Raw genomic sequence first — 12,779 nt, 5'->3', positions numbered from 1 at the left:
GGGGGGGGGGCAAAAGGAAGAGGAGATTCTCCTCCGGAGCTGGCATGAAAAACCCCCCAGATTGCAGCCCCCCAAGACTGAAGGGATCCCCTCGCCCACTTTCTCCGCTTCTCTCTCTGCGCGGAACTATCTCCTGCATCGGGCGAAGTCAAGGGAGGCTCTGCCCGGAGACCGATGACGCTGCAGAAGGGAGGATTCCCATTGGTCCTCCTGCTCTTTCTGGACTCTCCCTCTTCCGAAGTCCGAGGAAAACTCCTCCCCCCCTCCAGACCCTCCGATTCCTCCTCTGGGGCTGGGAGCGTCTTTCTCCCCCCTTTGGGGCGCTTGTGGGGAGCCTCCATGGCTTTTCCTGGGGTCCCCCTGATGCTGCTGCTGGGGGCGCTGGCCCGGATCCCCGGGAGCGAAGGGGGGAAGGAGACCCCCGGTAAGGAGGGGGCTGGAGGGGGCTGGGGGGAGGAGGGGGCTGGGAAGGGGGAAGGAAGCCTCCAGCAGCCTCGATCTCTGCGTGGTCTCCTCCCCCTCCCTCCCCACAGCCCCCCCCCCAGGAGGACGGAGAGGGACCCTAATCCTAACCCTTCCCCCATGTAGCCAGGTGGGGGTGGCGGCCTCTCCTGTGCCTGGGTGGGAGGGGGGGCTGCAGGGAAAGAGGGAGGGGAGGGAAAGCGAAAGAGGGAAACTGAGGCATTTTCAGCCCTGAATCCCCAGAAGGGAAAAGAGGCATTTGAGCAAAAGTCTTTGGGCTTCTTCAGAAACTTCACTTTTTCTTCTCAATCTCAGATTTGGGGCTTTGAAGGTCAGGCAAGGGGGGGGGGCTTCGGGCCCTTCATGGGGAGACCCTGAATTTGGGGAGGAGACCAAGAACCCCCATAATCCCCCTGGAGGGGAGGGGGAAGGGAGGGAGGAGGAGGGGCAGGAGACCTTCCCTCTGAGAGGCTCTTCGGGGGGTGCTGCACTGCAGGGTCTTTTTGGGGAGGGGGAGAGGAAAGAGGGGTGATCCTTCACAGTCACCCAAAGGGAGGGAGCTGGGCTGAAGATTCGGCGGAAGGAGAAGGGGGGGAGAGAGGGAGGGAAGGTGGAGGTTGAAGGGCTGGGAGACCCTGGGAGAGTCGGTCTAGATGTCCTCGTTGTGCCCCGTCCCCATGTTCCCTCCCAAAGGAACAGAGAGTGGGGGGGGATGGACTTTACTTTCCCTCCAGCCCCTCCCCCCCATCCTTCCTGCCCCTTGAGATCCCACCTTCCCTGCAGAGACTGAATGGGATCGCTGGACCGGTTGAGCTTCTGCCTGCCTTTTCCCACCCCTCCCCCTCTTTCCTCCCCTCCCCCCTCCAGACCCCCCAGGAAGCCTCCCTTCCTCTCTGGGACTGAGAGAGTTCCCGCTCCCTCCTCCAGGGGGCGCCAGTCTCTCCAAGGAAGGTCCCCCGCCCCTCCCCCTTCCTGCGTAGGTGCCCCCTCCTCTACTAGCGGCTGGGAACGATGGGCCCTGGAGTCCCTCCTGACGGCCTTCCCTCCCCTCTTCCTCCCCCTCGCAGCCCATTTCTTGTACCAGTTTAAGGCCGAGTGCCGCTTCCTCAACGGGACGCAGCGGGTGAGATACCTGCTCAGGTACTTCTACGACCGGCAGGAGTATCTCCACTTCGACAGCGACCTCGGGAAGTACGTGGCCGTCACGGAGTTGGGGCAGGTGGAGGCGGACGCTTTCAACAGGGATGAGCAGCTCCTGCGCTACCGGAAGGCCGAAGTGGATCGCCTCTGCCGGCACAACTACGGGGTGCTCAGCTACCAGGCGGCCAAGAGGGAGGAGCGCCTGATTGGCCGGAGAGGTGAGTCTGGGGGGGAGGGAGGGAGGGGGGGCTTCCCTTTCCTTTCACTCCTTGGGATCCTCCCGGATGGAGGTTTCGCTCCTCATTTATTTATTCTGCACTCTCATTCACAAAATCCCCCTTTTCTTCCCAGGCTCCAAACTCTCCTCCTGTCTGGAATCTGGGATCCCTTTGATCCATTTCCCCCCCCCCAAGAAAATCCATCCACATATGTTTTTTGGGGTGGGGGTGGGGAATCCAGCCAGGTCTCTCTCTCTCTCTCTCCCTCTCTCCTGCTCAATACAGGCAGTCCTCCACTTAACAGCATTTCATTTAGTGACCGTTGAAAGTTCCAACAGCAGTGAAAAAAAATGACTTATGACCCTTTTTCACACTTATGACATATTCAGTCTGAAGGCAAAACTCACTTTCACTCCTAAATTCTTCCCTGCAAACCTGGGAGGATTTTCAGCTGCCACATAAGATGCATTTGGAAATGTTTTTCCTACCAAAGAGGATATTTTCATGGAGATAATAATATTCAGCTATATAATTTGTTTCTGGACAATATTTAAAGTTTATTTTTCCCCTATAAATAGCCCAACATTCTTGTCATCTGGCACAGTACTTGAAATAATTCTCATTCCAATAATATTTAATATAGAGATTTCACTACTTTTATTAATTTCTCTAGTGATTTTTGATAACCTCCGAAAGTGCCCCAAGTGCCAATTGTGTTGGTGTTGTGAGTGTGTCTCTTTTGTGGGCCTCTCAGGGCCTCCCTCCCTCCTCCCTCCTTTTGAGGGTCTCTGGGAGGATTTTCCCTTCAGGGAAAGAAGCTTCATCAGCTGCCCAAAGACTCCAAAGCCCATCCTCCCCTCCTCTTTTCCTCCCTTCCCTCCTTCCTTCCTATCTCTGGATGGTTTGTTGCTTTAGCTCTTCACAAGCTTTATCCACATAAATAGAATGCCTTTTTATTATAAATCCAAAACGGTGATCCTGAATTTCATTGTGATTCATATAATTTCTTCTTCATCAAAAGTATTATTTTTAATTCCATGAAAATACTTGAGACAAGAGGCCAATAATTCTCTAGGGGTTCCTGTTCTTTATTAAAAGAAGAGGAATATTTATTATTTTTTTTAAAAAAAATAATTTTTATTAAACAGTTTGTCATTAAAAACAACACAAAAAAGAATTACACATATATAAAAACAAAACATGTCAAAACTTAAAGTATTGAACATTACATAACATTAATGGTAATTTTTTGTAGTTCTCTATTCTATCATTTCTATTTACTACTCAATAGTAGAATAATCGCATTACTCCATATATATATATACACACATTATAATATTCATTGGTTCTTATCTACACATTTATATTCGTTTATATTTACCTCTATTTAATGTTGTTCAGTTACTTTAAGTTTCATCAATATTAAGTTAAACATTTCTTGTTCTGATTTCTATTTTTGAGCCAACTGTACATTTTATTCCATATTTCATAAAGTCCGAATCCTCTCTCTCTTTCAACTCTATAGTCATTTTATCCATCTCCGTGCATTCTAGAATTTTTCTTATTACAATTTCGTTTGATGGTATATTTTTTTGTTTCCAATTTTTTACAAATGTGATTCTTGCTGCGGTAAGTATATACAATATAATGTATTGAAGGTTTTTATTCATTTTCAGGTCCAGTATTCCTAATCAAAACCATTCAGGTTTCATATCTATTTTTTGCTTTGTAATTTCTACTAACCATTTTTGAATTTGACACCAATACTTCCTTGTGATGGGGCACGTCCACCACATAAGGTAGAATGTTCCGGTTCTTTATTAAAAAAACAGGAATATTTATTAAATTCCATGTATTTAAACCCAATTGTTGGTCAGCCTCCAGTTGAGGAGACCTGAAATCACCGGATGTTTCTTGAGTCTCTTTGGGGGAATTTTCTCTTCCTTTTTCTTTGACTTCTGAGCTGACTTTTCTCTCCGGAGAGATCCAGGTGTCTCCTTCCCCCGAGAGGCCAAAGCTTTTCTCCGGCCACCAAGAGAGGCTCTCAACCTTCCCTCAACTCTCCCCAAAATTATATATATGTATATGAAGACCTTAATGAATCCTGCTGAATCAGTCTGCCTGTGGGTGCTTTCTGGATTTGATTTTTACAAGAAACTCTGATTTATATCTGTCTCCTATTTTACTACATTAGGCAACAAGCTTGATATCAAAAAGAAATCTTGAATGACATGATGTGGGGCAGATAAAATCTACTTTGTCCTCCTGCTGTTTTAAATCAAGAGGTCTATTAAATGGAATTCCTGGATGGGCCGAGGGAGAAAGTTGTGTCCCTGAGTAGGTATTTAAAAGGAAAAAAAAAAAACCTTTTTCCAATTCAATTAAAATCTCCAGCAACTCCCATCTGGCCAAATTGGAACCCCAAAATCTTCACACTGAAGTCTTGTAAATAAGGAGGTTTGGGATGGGCTATAAAAATAAACATGGAAAAATACCAAATTGCACCTTTAAAATCTGATCCTTCCATTTTCTTGCTAAAAGACTTTTTTTCTCATCCAAAATTTGCATTTCCTGTTTTTTTTTAAAAAGGCCATTTTCAGTTTGTAAAGCCTCTGCCTTCTTTTAGCAATTCCACAAAGGCCTTTAATGTCCCAAGAGGCAAATGGGATTTTCTTGGAAAATAAAAAAACCTCACACCTGAAATGCTGCTATTTGTCTGCGTGGAAACCTGACCAGATCCCAGGTTGGAATTACAAATAACCATTTAAAAATGGGTTCTTCTTAAGCATTATAGAATTTACTGTTAATAAGAAAATCCCTCAAGAGAAAAAAAAAAATAGTTAGCAAAGGACTCTGGGCTGGAATGGATCTATTGTCAACTCTCTTGGGGGGCTCATCCAGACTAACCCCCCCCCATTAATCCATCCAAGAGTTGTGCCAGTTGGAGCATTTGCTGAAGGAGGAGATCCAGATCCAAGATCCCCTCTGGATCCCTTCCCCACTCCCTGCCCCCCTCATCCAGGGCAGAAGCTTCCCTCTGGGAGTCAGAGGGACCCCTCCCCACCTCCTTCCCCAGGAATGGCCGGTTCCTGCGGCTGGGAAGGAGGCCGGCTGGGTGCAGGCAGAGCCTGGTCTGGGGTGGGTCTCCCTCTGAATCCCCCCAAAGCCCCCCCAGGAAGGATCCTTGGGAGAGATCATGAGATCCCCCAAAACCTCTTCTGTCCTTCCTGCTCTGAAGGGGGGATTCAGGGTCTCTCATCTTCAATGGGGGAGAAACTTTTCTTTCAGGGGATTCTGGCAGTTATGGGGAGCAAAGGGCTGCCCCCCCCATTGGGCTCCTTTGCCCTTTCCTTCAAAATGCCTCTTTCTGTTGAGGCTGCCTAAAATTGGGGGGTTTTGCAGCCACATCACATTTTGCACTTTTTCCCCTGAAATCTTCTGCTGATTTTTTTGTTTATTTCTGCATCTTGTGGATCCTAAAGGGAGAAAAGGGAAAGTGGAAGGAGAAATTTTCTCTCTCCAAATAAAACTTTTTGAAAAGTGATTGAAACACCAAAGAAAAATGGGACAAAGATCTTCTCTTCTCTTCTCTTCTCTTCTCTTCTCTTCTCTTCTCTTCTCTTCTCTTTCTTTTTCTTTCTTTCTCTTGGCAAACTTGCTTGATCACCTTCAGGGCTGCTCAGAGGCATTTGGCTCCGTCCTCTCTCCTCTCCTCTATGACCTCCGCATGAAGCCGCTGGGTGAGGCCATCCGTCACCAGGGCTGGAGGTCTCCTCCGTCTGCTGATGTGATAAGGTTTCATCTCCACCTCTGGGGACCCAGGAGATGCTGAGGCTGCCCCCTCGAGGGTCCTGGAGGCTCTGGGGGGAGGGGCTGAATGGGGGATTAGGGGCTTCGGCTGAACCCTGGAAAGGCCAAAGGGCTTTGGGTGTTGGGAGCCCCAAGATGGGGGACTTTAACCAACTTCTTTCTGGGTGGAGCTGCATTGTCCCAGAGACCCAGTTGGCAATTCTGGAGATTCTCCTGGACTCCCGGAGAGCAGGTGGCAGTCACGGCTAGGAGAGTGTCTGTAAGACTTTGGGTTAGTTGTGGCCACTTTGGCAAATAAATTTAATAAATAACTAAATTTACTAAACAAACAAATGTTGTGGTATTACACCTAATTAAAAGTTTGGTTTCATTTTCAACGAGATCCCATGAATCATCCAACTCGTGCTGCATCTGTTCTTCCTGTTTCATGCGTTTTTTATTTCCATGTCCACCACATCTGTCAGAAGGTTCCTTCCACCTTTACTTTACTTCACTTTATTCAAATTTCTATACCGCCCTTCTCCTTTCGGACTCAGGGCGGTGAACAGCCAAGATAAAAACATCTATACAAAACATCACAGTTAAAAAATAAAGTTAAAATAATTTATAAATTTGGCCCATAATTTAAAACTTGTCAATTAAAATCAATATTAAAATTTTAAAACTAACCCTAAAATCAAGACAGACCGGCTAACTGGAAAAAATGAGTTTTTAGGGCCCGACAAAAAATCTGAAGGTCGGAGATCACTCGTATCTCTGGGGGTAGATTGTTCCAGAGGGTAGGTGCCACCACAGAGAAGGCTCTCCTCCTGGGGGTCGTCAGCCGGCATTGTCTAGCCGACGGCACCCTGAGGAGGCCCTCTCTGTGGGAGCGAACTGGCCGGTGGGAGGCTGTTGGTGGCAGAAGGCGGTCCTGTAAGTACCCTGGCCCTAAGCCATGGAGCGCTTTAAAGGTGATCACCAACACCTTGAAGCGCACCCGGAAGTCCACCGGAAGCCAATGCAGCTCGCGCAGGAGAGGAGTCACATGGGAGCGCCCCGTCACTCCCATAATCCCCTGCGCAGCCGCATTCTGCACCAGTTGGAGCCTCCGGGTGTACCCCAAGGGGAGCCCCATGTAGAGAGCGTTACAATAGTCCAGACGAGAAGTGACGAGTGCTTGAGTGACTGTGCGTAGGGTGTCCCGGTCCAGAAAGGGGCGCAACTGGCGTATCAGGCGAACCTGACAAAAAGCCCCCCTGGCCATGGCTGTCATATGCCCTTCTAAAGACAGCCGCACATCCAGGAGGACACCCAAGTTGCGGGCCCTCTCCGTGGGGGCCAATGATTCGCCCCCAATAACCAGCGATGGCGTCAGCTGCCTATACCGGGACGCCGGCAGCCACAGCCACTCGGTCTTGGAAGGGTTGAGTCGAAGCCTGTTTCTCCCCATCCAGACCCGCACGGCCTCCAGGCACTGGGACATCACTTCCAAGGCATCGTTGGGATGGTCTGGGGTGGAGATGTACAGCTGAGTATCATCAGCGTACTGATGGAACTCCACCCCAAAACCATGGATGATCTCACCCAGCGGCTTCACATAAATGTTCAACAGGAGGGGCGAGAGGACCGACCCTTGCGGCACCCCACAAACAAGGCACCTTGGGGTCGACCGCTGCCCCCCTGTCAACACGGATTGCGACCGGTCGGAGAGATAGGAGGAGAACCACCGCAAAACGGTGCCTCCCACTCCCAGTCCCTCCAGCTGGCGCAACATGATACCATGGTCGATGGTATCAAAAGCCGCTGAGAGGTCTAATAGGACCAGGATAGAGGAAGAACCCCTATCCCGGGCCCTCCAGAGATCATCCACCAACGCGACCAATGCCGTTTCCGTGCTGTACCCAGGTCTGAAGCCGGACTGGAGCGGATCCAGATAGACAGCTTCATCCAGGTACTGGGGAAGGTACCTCTGGGCGTTTCCAGCATTTATCCCTGTCAGACATGCCTATTTGGGGAATTCTTTTTGGAGACTGTAATTGGTCCCAATCAGGAAGGATTTAACGTTTTTCCCTCTTTCAGGATCCCTTTTAATTTCTTGCTGCAATTTACTTTGGGAGATGACTTAAAACACAGTATATTTTCAGGAGTGAAAAGGGATCTTGGCCTGAACTAACCAACTTGGTCTTCCATTCTGGGCCCTGTTGTGTCTCTCATGTGCCTTCTTCACCTCCTTCCCTCCAGCCAAGCCCACCGTCTCCATCTCCCCCACCAAGATGGACCCCTCTTCCCCCAACACCATCCTCCTCTGCACCGTGACCGGCTTTTACCCTGTGGAGATCGAGGTCCAGTGGCTGAAGAACGGGCGGCCGGAGGAGGAGGGCGTGGCCTTTGGGGAGGAGCTCCAGAACGGAGACTGGACCTACCAGCTCCAGGTGATGCTGGAGACCCAGCCCCAACGGGGGGATGTCTACACCTGCAAGGTGGAGCACGCCAGCCTGGAGGCCCCCATCACCGTCCAGTGGGGTAAGCCCCTCCCCTCCCTCCCCTCCTGGTCTGTGGACCCCATCCTGCCCTGAGAAGGGGGAGAAACCCACCCCATGGGGAGAGCTGTAATGGAGCCTCCTGGGGGAAGGTGGGCCTGATCCTCCTGCTCAGGTGAGGCTCCTTCTCCTTCCCCAGAGCCCCGTTCCTCCAGCTCTGCCACGAGCAAACTCTGGACGGGGATCATGGGGGCCGTGATAGGAGTGGCCTTCCTGGCTGTGGGGCTCTTCTCCTACCTGAAGAGCAAGAAAGGTGAGTCTGGGGGCCTGGAGGAGAGGTTGTGGGGAGGGGACCCTCTAGGGGAGGCCTCTCATCCAGCTTAGCAGGTGGCCAAGAGGGGCCCCTTGAGGAATATTTTTGGCAGCTTCACTTATTTGAGGGGCTATAAGTGAAGATAATGCAAGCTATTATGGGCTATCAATGGGGAGGGGTCCCGCTGACTCCTCCAGCCCATGAAGGGTCCTGAATGGGTCTTTTTCTCCTTCCAGCAATTCCCATCCAACCTCCTGCAGGTGAGTTTCTCCTCTTCCCGTTCATCTCAACCCCTCCTACAAATTATAGGTGTTTTTTTTAATTCCTTAATTGTTTCTTTTTTTAAAAAAAAAAACTTGCCTGAACAATATCTCCTTGTTGTGAATAGAGCAGTTTTTTGGATTTTGGGCAACGTTTCTTTACAGAGATCTGAAAAAGTATTGCAATCAAAAACAAAAGCACACACAAATGCTAAAATCTTGCCCAGAATTTTTCCAAATTTTGGGAAATTGCCAAAGGGAAGGGAAGGTGGGGGCCATTCCTCCCTTGGGGAGGGAGTACCCCTGGTTTAAATTCCCCCACGCATTTTGTAAGCAACCCACCCATTCTGTTAGGCTCACTGTGGAGGGGGGTTCCTGAGGGTATCCAGGCATGAGGAAAATTCCACCCTGTGGCTATTTTAAAAGGGGTGACACCAGGGGTGAAATGCTCCCGGTTCAGACCGGATCGCCCAATCCAGTAGCGATGCCCAGCTGAGCCGCACGATCAGCGGAGGCTTTTTTTTTACTTTTCAAAGCATTTTTTATACAACCTCTTCCGCCGAAAAAATGCTTTTAAAAGTTTTTTTAAAAAGCCTCTGATGATCGCGCGGCTCAGCTGGGATCATCAGAGGCTTTTCAAAGAATTTTTTTATAACCTCTTTGACCGAACAGGTGGTTAAAAAAATGCTTTCAAAAGTTAAAAAAAAAAAAGTTGGCCACACCCACCCAGTCACACACACCCACCAAGCCACGCCCACAGAACCAGTAGTAACAAATTTTGCATTTCACGCCTACTATGCACTGCGATATTGTAGGTCATTTCAGCAAATGGCAGGAGATCTGCCCAGCTAAATTGCTGATAATTATCATAGCATCTCAGGTATTGTTCTATCATTGCGTTCGCTCGTTCTCTACCTCCGTTCGTCCTCGGGTGGGAGGTGGAGGTGAGTCCTTGAGATGAAACTATCAACTTAATGAACTCCCTCCAAACCTTTGCCCTGAACTGCACCCCACCCTCCGGTCCGAGAGGATCCTTCTTGGCACCCCATACAGACTCATTTGGGTTCATTAGTTGGAACCTGGACAGGCTCTTCTTCCTGACCCCCCTTCTCCTTGTGAGAATTCCCACAATTTCTGGCCAAGTGAGCCCAGGCTCCCCACTTTGCTGCCACCCCCATCGTAGCCCCGTCTTCTTTCTTCATATGAAGCATCCCAGCCTTTTCCTCCCTGAAATGGGCGGATTCTCTCTCTATGTGTCCCTGCCTGTCAACCACCCCCCTGCAGTGTGGGTCTGCCTTGGGGGTGGGGGATGAAAGGGAAGAAGAATATATTAGTTACAGGAAAAGTGTCTCTTTATATTCTGATTTTCTCCCCCATCTTTTTTTCCACAGCACTCATGAATTAATCCTGCTCTCCGATGCAAAAGCATATTTTTTATTTAACAGCTGATGACTCTTTGTCCTCTTTGCAACCTGTGAGAAATGGAGGCTGAAGGTGGCAGTTTGTGGGGAGGAGGAGAATGGCAGCCTGGACCTTCTCCTGCTGAGACACACATATACACCCCAACTTCCTTTCAGGGCCGCTCTTTCTTGTGAGGGAGGGGTGGAGACCATCTAGACTGTCCCCAGGGATGCTAGATGGACCTGTCACTCCAGACCCCTCAACTCTCCTGGCTTTGAACCCACAGCAGCTTCATCTACATTATTCTTCCTCCCACTCACTTCCCTTCCCTTCGCTTTGCTATAAAATAATAAACTTCAGATGTAAGAAAACCCTGGAATCCTCCCTTCCTCTTCCTCCTCTTCCTTTTTGCTGCCCCCGCAGGAGGCTCCTCCCTCCGCTGCCTCTGGATCCACCATCCCGGCTGCTTTGGGTCCGAAGCCAGAACTGGTTCAGGAGGAGGGTGGGCAGATCCAGGGAGGCGAAGGGGCAGGACCCCCCTTTCTGCTCAGAGGCCCCCTTGCTCTGCTTCCCCTCAAGCCCCCTTTGGAGGAGCAGAAGGGCAGCAGGCACGGCCCTCCCTGAGCATTTGTGGGGAGCCATTGGGGGGCACCCGAGACTCCCCTACATTCACCCAGCCATTTCAGCCATTTCTCCCCTTCACAACTGGAGGGTCCTGCCCCATTTTGGCACCCAATGCCTCCCTCCCTCTTTGGGGCTCAGATTCAAATGGTATGGAATCTCCTGCTCGATGGTATAAATGGTGTAGGCTTGAGCAAGAGGTTGGACTAGATGACCTCCAAGGAATCCATCTGAAGCCGTTCCTGGTGCAGAAGACATTGCCACGGAGGGGAAGACCTGCTCTGGGGGAAAAAGGGGGGGGGGGAGTTCAATGGGGCAGCCCTAAGTGGAAGACCCCTCCCTTCTCCCCATCACCTCTAGATGCCCCTAGAGAGCCCTCCAACTGAGCCTCGCCCCCTCCAGAGGTCATCCAGACTGACTCTGCAGGACTCCAGTGGCCTCAATCACCGAGGCAGAATTTCCCCCTCCCCTTCCTCATCTGGGGTCTTGGGGCCACCAGGGGAAAAATAATTATAAGAAATAACCAACAGAACTCAACAGAAGAAAGAAAAACCTCCTTCAATGCATTTGGGGTTGAGATAAAAGGGGGGAAAAGAGGGATGGGGGAATATTCAGAGCCTCCCAACCAACCAGAGGAAAGAGATGGAAGTTTCCGTTACTTAGCCGAGGCCCGGAGGAAGCTCCCCCCAAGAGTTGTGGGGGGCTTGGACTCCCCTGGCCTCACCTGGGAGGCAGGTTCTGGGCCTGGTGGAAGAGGAAAGAGGCTCCTGGGAAACCCAGCAGACCAGAGGCCGCCTTGGAAGCAGCCCCCCCTCCTTTCCCCCCATACGGGGCCTTCTCCAACCCCCAGGGAGCCTTTAAAGCCGCCCCTCCCCCTCCTCCTCCTGGCCCCTCCGATCCTCTCTCTGGGAGGCTCCGGTCAGCAGAGAAGCCTTTAAGGTTCATCAGAGAGGACCCAGGAGAGAACTAGGGAGACTGTGGCCGGCAGAAGCCGTGGAGGCTCTACGGGGAGATTCCTTCAAGGGCAGAAATTGAAACGTATTTAAAGGGGCTGCAACGAATGGACAACACACTGATGGGAACCAATAAGCTTCTACTGTCTCTGCTTATATTCAAAATAATAAGGTTATCCATCCACCCATCAAATCTCTCTCTCTCATCTTCTCTCTCAAATTTATGTAGCCCCTCATCTGACAACAAGTGAGGTAAATAAAAACAGGTATTTACATGAAAGGATTAAAAAACATTCAAAGCAATAAAAAATATTTTAAAAAGACGGAATATTAGGCAAAGAATCACTTTTTTCAGTGCCATTGTAACTTCAAATGGTCACTAAATGAGACATTATAAGTCAAGGACTCCTTTCTTCAATGGGCTTTAACTGAGGGAGAAAGGACCAGAGAGCTATAATGAGGTTGTGGGGAGGGGCCCCTTCAGCCGCTTCCAATGGGGCAGAGGACCTTGTGGCTGCCCCACCTGCAGACGCAGCCATGGGGCGGAGGAGGAGGAGGAGGAGGGGAGTCCCTGAGCTGCCCTGAGGGAGAATGGAGGCTTGTTGCCTGCTGGATCCTGGCCAGGTCCTCAGTTCCGCTTCGGAGGAGCCCAAAGCTTCAGGCTGGGGAAGCGAAGCCCAAGCGCCTCTGCAGCTCTTGGGGGCTGGAGAAGGAAGGGCTGCTCTGGGTGTGTGTGTGTGTGTGTGTATGTAGGTGGGGATGTCAGAGGGAACTCGGAGAAGAGCCCAATATTTGGGGGGGGGAAGCATGAAAGGGGCCCAGAGGTTCTGCCTGGGTCAGGTGAGGGAGGGAGGCCCCACAGAGGCTGCCTGGATCTGGGGCTGACTGTGTGTGAGTGGCTGTGTCAGATACACAACTGTGGGGCAGATGCTGGGGGGGACCTGGCTCTGGGCTGCTGAGGCTGGTGCTGGGCCAGGGGGGAGTTTGACCCCTCCAGCCCCCCCATCCCTGGAAAGGACCCAGGCCACCTCTGGACCCCCTTGAAACAGGATCCGGAATTCAGGATCTCTCTAAGCCGCCTTTGCGTAACTGAGCAGAACCCGAATCTCTCCCAAAGACTAAAAAAAAAGAACAAATGG

The 12,779-nt window shown here is 50.5% G+C and overlaps 1 protein-coding gene across 1 annotated transcript; it reads left to right on the top strand.

Annotated features, from left to right (window-relative positions):
- Window positions 1–234: 234 nt before the first annotated feature.
- Window positions 235–8,476, top strand: LOC148116136 (H-2 class II histocompatibility antigen, E-S beta chain-like). The gene is made up of 4 exons (XM_087885398.1): window positions 235–424; window positions 1,530–1,820; window positions 7,854–8,135; window positions 8,292–8,476. The coding sequence occupies exons 1-4, from the start codon at window positions 340–342 to the stop codon at window positions 8,474–8,476; spliced, it is 843 nt and encodes a 280-aa protein (XP_087741524.1). The 5' UTR covers window positions 235–339.
- Window positions 8,477–12,779: the final 4,303 nt, after the last annotated feature.

This window comes from Pantherophis guttatus, chromosome 2, assembly GCF_059756535.1.
Source record: "Pantherophis guttatus breed Tessera chromosome 2, ASM5975653v1, whole genome shotgun sequence".
In the NCBI taxonomy this organism is placed as follows: Eukaryota; Metazoa; Chordata; class Lepidosauria; order Squamata; family Colubridae; genus Pantherophis; species Pantherophis guttatus.
The sequence above is the reverse complement of the archived record's forward strand: the minus strand, read 5'-3'. Positions and strand labels throughout refer to the sequence as shown.